Genomic DNA, 9,693 nt, shown 5'->3' with positions numbered 1-9,693 from the left:
TTTTTTTTTCTGAATATTTTCCATTCAAGGTAGGTTGAATCCACAGATGTGGAACTGAGAGATAGGGCAGGCCTACTGTATCGTCCTTTTTGGTATACGGGTCAAGGACCACAGGCAGCTGGTACTTTTGTGCATTCTTCCTTTTGCTGTATATGTGAGTAATAAACTCTTTGAATTTAGAAGTGGGTCATTGTATCTTTACTGGCTGAATCAGTCTTCTATACGTACTTGACAAAGCCCAGCTTGCTTTCTGCTACCCTGCACTTTAGGGATCCATCAGGAAAAGGCAAGTTATCTTGCACATGAGGTGTGAATGAGAGAGCAAGCCTGGGTTGATACAAAGCCTTCCATTTCTAGCACTGGGTATTATCATCAACAAATATGTTTTAAGCATCTACTTTATGAAGACACACATTGTGTTAGATGCTACAGGATACCAAAAGGAGGCAATCTGTGCTCTAGGGAAGTTTATAATCTAGGTGAGGAAAGAGATCATAAAGATGCAATACACTAGCAGTAGTTTATTATACAATGTGGTGGGCTAGAGTTTGTTTTTCCATTTCCCCCCAGCTTTGCCCCTTTTTGAGGAATAATTCAAAACAAACTGCAATAACCAAAAAAGGTCTTTCCCTCTGATTCTCTTTTTCGTATTTCAGTTTTTGAGTAGGTAGTACTGCCACATGATTCAGAAGTTTTGAAATACAAAAGGTATATAGTAAAAAAAAATTTTCCCATCTTGGTCCTCCAGGTACCTAGTTTCCTTCCCCTTAAGAAACTAATGCTATTACTTTCTTGCATATAGTTCCAGTAATAGTTTATGATATATAAACAAGTGCATGTATGTATTATTCCTCCCACTACCCCAATATTTTTACACTAATGGTAGCATACTGACCTCTGTCTGCAGCTGACAATCACATATGCGGCCAGAGATCCAGGAATTAGCAGGTGGGCCAAACTGAATACAGTGGAAAGACCACTCCCCATACCCAAGGCAGGCTCTGAAAGGAAGCACTTAAGGCTGAGGTGGGAACATCTTTGCACATTCTTCTGAACCATGGACTGACAGGTGGAGGGAAGGGTTTTTCCAGTAAAGATTGGCTGCAAGATCCACTCTTCTGGCATAGTTAGGAGGTTACAGGTGTATGATCTGGCTGTGCAGGATTCCTCATTAGTAACCTGTGCTGGTTACTGTCTCTCTCCACCCTTAGTTTTGCACTTCTGGATAGAGAAACCTGATTTTGATCATGGAAAACTGGCTGGGTGACCCTGGGTGAGGCACAAAACAGCTGAACTCTACAGTTGATTTTCTAAAAATTCTAGGAATAGAATATTCTGTGAAAAAGTGAACAACAAGGATGTGTATGATCACTTGCCAAAGGCAGGAAACTAGCCTTAAGCACTGGGAACTTCATCCATGGCAATACTCAGCAAATGCTTCCTGTGACTGATGCTGATGGTTCTCTGAGAAAGGAGAGATGGCCGTGGGCCAAATAAGCCTGGGAAGGCTGTTATCTACAAGGTAGGACACAAAGACAGTATTTAATTTGCATTTTCATTTGACTGGCATTATCATAAAGCCCTAAGCCATACCTACTTCAGCATAGCACTGCCACTTGGCTCTGCCTTTGTATCCCCCCTGCCATCTTGCAGGTTATAGTTTACCTGGAAGATACTCTTTCCCCTCTCCATTTCAATTTTTTTCTTATTGGATTTCCCCTGGAGAGAGGGATCCATAATAGCTGGGCCTCTTTGCAGAAAAATTCAGAAACAGCTGACAAGAATGTTGGAGGGGACTGAATCTAACTCTCTCATTTGATGGATATGGAAACTCAGGCCCAGAGAAGTCATTTTACAGTACATTAGTAGAGGTCAAACCAGGTTGGATAGGTCCACCCTTCAAATGGACCTTTCTTACAGAGCATCTGAGGCAAAACATCAAGATTCAATCTTCTTGTATATTTAGTAGCTTTCACCTTGGATAGAGATCAATTGATAAGCCTCGGGTTTCAAATATGTTAGATTAAAATTATTTTATTTTTATTTTTTATTACCACCCACCAGAATGGCTAAAATTAAAAAGACTGAAAATACCAAGCATATAGAGCAACTAGAACTTTCAAATATTGCTGTGGGAATGTAAATTGATCGAAACACTTTGTAAAACTGCTTTGCAGTATCTACTAAAGCTAAACAGACGTCTATATAACCTAGCAATTCCCTTCCAAGGTATTTACTCAAGAGAATTAAGAGCATATAGCCACCAAAAGACAGGTACACAAATGTTCATAGCAGCTTTATTTACAATAGCTAAAAACTAGAAACAATGCATACGCCTGTCAACAGGAGAATAGATAATATGTGGTACATTCACACAGCACACTATGCAGCAGAAACAAACAAAAACCAAAAAAGAATGAACTACTGATTCACTCAGCAACGGATACATCTCCTACACTTTATGTTGAATGAAAGAAGCCAGACACTGCATTCCATTTACATGAAATTGAAGAACAGACAAAAACTACTCTATCGTGATATGTCAGGATAGTAATTATTGAGGGGAGAGAGGGTTGGGAGGTGAACGTATTCTGACATGACGCAATCTCTGAGACGCTGGAAATGTTTCAGATCTTGATAGTTACACAGATATAAACATATGTAAAAATTCAGCTAGAGCTGAACATTTCCTATATGTAAGTTATACCTCAATTTTTTTTAAAAGTGCCCCTATATTGCATCTGCATTGTCGTAAACATTATGCAGTAAAAATACTTTTATCATTTAAAAATGTATTTTTAAAATTCAAGGCTGTCGAGGTTATTGCTTTCATTAGCTCACAGCTGGCAGATTGTGTAAGTCTCTAATCTGTTTGTCTACTACCAATTCCTCCTCTGCTGGCAGGTCCGCCGGCAGTCTTGCTAAATACATATTTGATTTTGGTAATTTCCAGTTTAACAAACTTCCCTGGCTCCCGTATGCTGTGGGATACAGTATAAGCACCTCAGTGAAGCAAATGAAGACTTTCCTAATCCACTACTCTGCCTTTGCAGAGCCAGGGCTACCTCTCTCCTCTCTGCCTTTAATCCCTAGCATGCAGAACCCTCCACCTTCCGTCGTGTGCTCTGTGCTTTCACTGCGCTACCTGCTTCTTCCTGGGTCAAATTCCTCCTCGCATTTCACCATCTAGCTCTCTAAGATTGGCTTTCAAATGTCTGACCATGCTTCCTACAACCCTCAGCTCCTACCTTCATACCTCTTTGTGAGCTCAGCACATTCACCATATTAGAACTCTCTACATTTTATAAGATCTACCCCTGAGCTATAGGTTTCCCAAGAGGTGGCATAATTTCTCTTCCTCGCCGGGTCCCTGTGGTAAATAAATGGGTGCTAACGGAACTGACTTTTTGTCCTAGAGTTCTAGTTTTCATAGAAATGTTGCTTCCCATTAAGTTCTTCATTGCAGAAGAACCTGGATACAGACAAGACAGTTAAAATAAGACGAAAATTAGAGTGGTCTCTAGTTCGAGTTTCCTGTTTCACGAGAGACAGGGCTGCTGCACTGGCCAACACAACAGCCACCAGTCATGTGACTATTTCATTAGACGTAAACGTAATTGAAAATTCGGTTCCGCAGTCTCCCTCGCCACATTCCAAGCGCTCAAAGCCTCACGTGGGCTAGCGGCTGCCGTACTGCAGAGCGCGGCGTGCAACGCTCTCGTCGGTGCATACAGTCCTCCTCGACGGCGCTGGAAAGCTCTGGTCTTTACACATACTCTCCCTTTCTTGGGACACTCTTCCACCCAGGTCCCACACCGCTTCCCCTATCACCAGTGTCATCCTCACTTCGTCTGTGACGACCTGCGTCTTTTACTAGACTGAAGGCTCCAAGACAGAAGAGACTGCGTCTCACCACTCTCGTTCCAGTGATTAGCTCTGAAGCGCCGGCACACAGTGGCGCTCAGTAAATGGAATGGGAGGGACCTTCCAGATACACCAGTCCCAAGCCCTTTTCCCATGCTGACCGTCCTCTATTGAGCCTCCAGCACTTTCCATTTCAAAGCGCGGAGCACCCGCCGACAGTAATTCCCGAGCCGGCCGAGGCAAGCGGCGGCGCCTCGGCGCCTGGGCCCGCCCCCTTCCCCTCCGCGCCCCGCCCCCGCCCGGCGCGCGCTCGGGCCCCGGGCTAGCGCCCCCGCCGCCGCCCCCCCCCGCTCGTCACTGCGCAGGCGCGGCCCGCGAGCGTGGGGTGTCTCGGGGCTGCCGGGCTGCTGGCGCTCCGGAGCGCGGGCATTTGCGGCCTGCGTTCGCCCACTCCAGCCGGTCACTACCTGAGGCAGCGAGTCGCAGCGAGCCGAGCCTCCCGGCGCCCTGGACAGCGTGGCCATGGAGAATCAGGTGCTGACGCCGCACGTGTACTGGGCTCAGCGACACCGCGAGCTGTATCTGCGCGTGGAGCTGAGTGACGTGCAGGTAAAGGCCAGGTCTGGGCGGCGGGAAGCGCGCGAGATCGCGGCTCCGGGTATCCACTGGGACCCTAGCCCTTTTGTCCGTGTGCGCGCCGGACAGGACAGGCTGCAGTGCGCCAACACGGTCCGCGACGCGGTGAGCTCCCGGCGTGCTGGCCCTTGTCGAGGCTTACCCGCAGATCCCGGGCCGGGGGCACGACCCCCTCAGGCTGCAGGTTCCTTAGGGGGCTCAGTGAGTCGGGCGCGGGCCTCGGAGACTGTCCCAGGCCGCGGAGGCTGTCCTGGGCCTCCTCTTTGTTCGCTGTCTGCGGCCTGTTGGAGCTCGAGCCTGGCCCTGGGAACATGACCGTCGGGGTTTGGGTTGGCTGAGGCCCTTGGCGGTGTGGAATGATCTCGTGGGTCTGGGGTGCGTTGTGACAGTGGTTTGCTGGGCTGTGTCTGGACCTCTAACGCTGGTCGGAGAGGTCCATCCGGCCCCTGGGACGTTCAAGAGGCTCGCCGCTGCCTGCGGGGGTTGGGGAGGGCACACCCACCTCCCAACCGTTCGGCAATGGACGTCATTCTTAGTACTTTAATTTTAATATTTACAAGACCCTGAGGAAGTGATTTTTTTACTCCCGTGTTCTGACAGCTGTGAGCTCAGGTTTGCTGAGTTGCATGGAGAACTTGAAATTTTCTTAAGTTAAACATTGAATATTTATGTTTGATCTCGTTTGGCCCCCAATGTGAGCAAGCTGAAGCCCCCTAATAATAAAGGAGACTCCGGGACCTGTGTACCCTCGTGTCTTTGTCCAAACCATCCAGGATTCTGGTCTTTGAGGAACTGGAGCTTTCATCTGGAATGTTCTTTCTTCAGTCATCCTTACGCTCAACTTCTCCTTGACATCTATGGCACTTTGTAACCTTCACTCCACTTAACTCTCTCTGCCTCTGAATCAAGCGTCTGTTTGGATTTGTCAACTGGTCTGTCACGTTGTCTTGCAAAATGTGGTACTTTCTGAGTGTTAACTTGAATTTGTTGAATTTAATTTAATCTTTGCTTCTGGAATATACTGTTTATATATATATAATATATATGTAGTTATACTGTATACAAACTGTAGAAAGATAAAGTTAGTACTGGCCAGAATGCCTTTAAATAGGCTATGACATTGCATGGTGTATCATTTAATGTATTAAACCAGACTGAATTATACTTTAGCATCAGAATATGAATAAATGTTCTGTGCTGTCTCCCTTTACTATGCTCCAGGGTGCTTTAATGAGGTAGGAAAAAACAAAATCTGTCGTAGATGGGGATCTAAGTCCTATCTACAGAGGGTTCTTCCAGCAATCAATAAAAAAGTATAGACTGTGTGTTATGACAATCTCTTTAATTATTTAGGTAAGTAGTGTGTAGAGCAAATTAAATAAACTCAGGCCCTGGCTTCTTTAGTTGTCTATCATATGATAGGATAGAATATTTTTGAAGGTACAAGAAGAAAAGCAGTTTTTAGGGGGAGTGGGCTGATAATGGAAAGAAATGGAAATTGGTTGAACACATGAAAAAATGTACCATACTTATATGTTTCTTGAAAGATGTAAACCTCTTAGTTAAGAAACATGAAGACATGTGGTAATCATATTTGGTATATTTAGAAGTATGGAGGCATATATTTGAAATATATAATAGTTTAAAATGTAAAGGTGGAAAAAAATGAAATTTTCTTTTGGAGAGAGAAATCCTTTTTTTTTAATTTTTGGGAAAAATAAGTCTTTTTTCCCTGAATTGAGTTTTTGGTTTTTCTGGGGTTTCACATCTGTAATTCTGAGACATTCATTTCAACTACCATTAGCTTAAAAGCAACGTGTTAGCAGGTACCATGGCATGTACCTGTAACCCCAGCTACTTGGGAGGCTGAGGCAGGAGGACCCCTTGAGCCCAGGGGTTTGAGACCAGCCTGGGCAACATAATGAGACCTTGTCTCCAAAAAAAAAAAAAAAAAACCCACAGCAATGTATTAATACCAACCATTCATAAAAGAAATCCTCTAACACATGTAAAATGCTATAGATTTACAAAGATGAGTTAGCCAGACTCAGCTTTCCAAGGGCATACTCTCTAGAAGGAAGTATATTATCATATTCAAACAAGAAGTTTTGTTTATGAATATATTTATTGGTAGAATTGAAGTTGGTTGTTGAACCAGGTCCTTGGTGTTAAAAGGAATTTGTTACCTCTCTTTCATTTGGTTAGAAATAACTTCCAGAAATGAGAATTATTCTTGTCAAATTGAGACTGGGAGAATTTTCCAGAAAGAGAAAGGCATAGACTTTTAGCAGTTGTAATGTCTGACATATTGTGTCAATGCCCTACAGCCAAAGACCACCAGGAACATACCTATAGTTAAACAAGTTGGGTTCAGTGCTCATTGCAGCAAAAGGAGGGCATACTCCATGGGGAACCATGGGTGTCTCATTAGGAGGGTGTTAGAACCAATTGTAGGATTTGGGCGTTGGTGATTGGGGGAGGGGAGGCCTTATAGAAGGCGGGGTTCACTTGAGATTAGATGCTGTCAGAAAATGGGCAATTCTGTGGTCAGGAATCTGAATAAATCTTACTTGTACAGAGGGGAGACTAGCACAAGAATAAAACTGTAGTTGGTAGAGAAGTAGCAGTTACTCAATTTGGCCAGAGGGTCTTTAGTTTTTTGGAGGTGGAATAGGCACTATGTGTTTGTCTGTGCTTATACAAAATTATGAAATGGGCTTTATCTCCTTTATCAAGGTTTCAGAGTAAACTTGTCTGAGTTTGGCATGCTGTGAGATGATTTGTGTGCTGTTGGAGAGTAACATGGTCTAGCTGTGAGTGCTAGGCCTGCTTCTGAATGTCAGGGGCTGCTCTTTTTTTCTCCATTGACTGCTCTATACAGGGCCTGTTGAAACCAGTGGTTCTGCCTCAGGATGAAGCAATTCATTTATTTGTTCAATAAAAACCATTTATGACCATTAAGCTGTCATTAAGCTAGGTGCAGCGTTCTTGGATGGCTCTCTGACATTCTGCTTTGCATAGCGTGTCTTCAGCTTATATGTAAGTGTGGGTTTTAAAGTGTTGAGTTCTGGTTTGGGCACATCAGCTCTGCCTCCCTCCCTCCTGACGCAGGGAACTGTCCAGTTGTCACACCTCTGTTCTGTCTTTAGAGCTGTAGGGCTAGTGACTGATGAGAAACCACTGCTAATATGAGTAGGAATGGCGGACAGTAAAAACTTCAACAATGACATTGTGCTTGATGTGAATAGTAGCAAAGCTGCAGCAGGGTCACTTTCAAAACACAATTTACTTTCAAGATGAGCATAATGGACATATTTATAACAACCGCCATAGTTGTTAAATCATTTGTTAATTTGTCAAGGTTTTTGTTTGTTTTGATTAATGTGAACAAAGTACATAGCTCTGGGAGCTGCTTGAGAGATACTGTTTTTTCCTTACCTAATGGAGTCTGCTGGAAAGAGTGGTAACTGAAGACATGAGGTTGGGTCCTTGCTCTTCGCTTACTATCTGGTAACCCTGATCCACTTAACCTTTATGACCCTCAGTCTCTTCATCCAGATCAATGTGCATAGTAATACTTAATTCACAGGATCATTTTGAGGTTTGAATTGGATAATGGATTTGCAAGTGCTTTGTAAATTCTAATGTCCTATTCAAGTGTGAGGGATCATTATGATTGTGATATTAAACCATAGATGAGAAGGATAGACACAAAGAGCAGTGGAAGAGAGTAGAGTTTATTAGCAGACCTATCCATATATGAAAACTTAAGCTGTGACAAAGGTGGTTTTACAAATTAATGGAGAGAAGACGAATCATTCAAGAAATTATATTGGGACAATTGGTAATCCAAAGAGCAGAAAGATAAAATAAGATCCTGCCTTATGCCACACACAAAAATCAATTTCAGGTGGATTTATGACCTAAATGCATAACGCAAAACTACTAAAACAAAATATAGGGGACTGTCTTTATGATATTGGAATGGGGAAGAATGTCTTCAACAAGAGACAAGACCACAAACCCTGAAGACAAACTTGAAGAAGATATTGCAGCACACTGTAATATCTGATTGCACATTAATCACTGAGAGATGATTAATATTTTGAATATTTAAAGAACACCTTCAGATCGGTAAGAAAAAGACACATTACCCAATAAAAAAAGGGGCAGATAATAAACCTGGGAAGATATTTAATCTCATTTATAATCAGACACATGTACAGACATGCTTCACTTTATTGTGCTTTACACATACTGTACTGTTTTACGGATGGAAGGTTTGTGGCAACTCTGTGTTGAGCAAGTCTGTTGGCACTATTTTGACAATAGTATGTGCTCGCTTCGTGTCTCTGTGTCACATATTGGTAATTCTCTCAATATTTAACACTTTTTCATTATTGTATCTGTTATGGTGATCTTTGTTCAGTGATCTTTGATGTTCCTATTGTAATTGTTTTGAGGCACCATGAACCACACCCATATAAGGTGGTGAACTTAATTGGTAAATGTGTGTGTTTTCACTTCTCTGACTGGCCATCCTTCTGTCTCTCTCCCTTTCCTTGGGCCTCCCTATCCCCTGAGACACAACAATATTGAAATTAGGCCAGTTAATAGCTCTACAATAGCTGGATGTGGTGGCTCACACCTGTAATCCTAGCACTTTGGGAGGCTGAGGTAGGAGGATTGCTTGAGGTTAGGAGTTTGAGACCAGTCTGGGCAACATAGCGAGACCCTATCTCTACAAAAAATTAAAAAATTAGCTAGACATGGTGGCACACTCCTGTAGTCCCAGCTACTTGGGGAGCCCAGGTGTTTGAGGTTGCAGTGACCTATGATCCCTGCCACTGCACTCTAACCTGGGCGACAGAGTGAGACTGTCTTTTAAAAAAACAAACAAAAATAAACTCTACAATGGCCTCAAAGTGTTCAAGTGAAAAGAATAGTTGCGTGTCTTTTATTTTAAATCAAAAGAGAGAAATAATTAAGCTTAGTGGGGAAGGCATGTTAAAAACTGAGATAGGCCAGAAGCTAGGCTTCTTGTACCAGTTAAACAAGTTGTGAATGCAAAGGAAAAGTTCTTAAAGGAAATTAAAAGTGCTACTCCAGTGAACACGTAAATGATAAGAAAACAAAACAGCCTTCTTGCTGATATGGACAAAGTTTGAGTTATCTAGATAGAAGATCAAACCA

General features: G+C 43.1%; 1 protein-coding gene across 2 annotated transcripts in view; it reads left to right on the top strand.

The window, feature by feature from the left end:
- The first annotated feature begins 4,196 nt into the window (after positions 1-4,196).
- The window catches only part of HACD3 (3-hydroxyacyl-CoA dehydratase 3), a 73,777-nt gene continuing 68,280 nt past the window's right edge, over positions 4,197-9,693 (top strand). For both annotated transcript variants that reach the window (XM_012644857.1, XM_012644858.1), the window contains exon 1: positions 4,197-4,473. In XM_012644857.1, the coding sequence (XP_012500311.1) occupies positions 4,387-4,473 (87 nt within the window). In that variant the 5' untranslated portion in view covers positions 4,197-4,386. The remainder of the gene's footprint in view (positions 4,474-9,693) is intronic.

Source organism: Propithecus coquereli, unplaced genomic scaffold, assembly GCF_000956105.1.
Source record: "Propithecus coquereli isolate 6110/MARCELLA unplaced genomic scaffold, Pcoq_1.0 Scaffold221, whole genome shotgun sequence".
Taxonomy (NCBI): Eukaryota; Metazoa; Chordata; class Mammalia; order Primates; family Indriidae; genus Propithecus; species Propithecus coquereli.
This window is presented reverse-complemented; position numbering and strand designations above follow the sequence as displayed.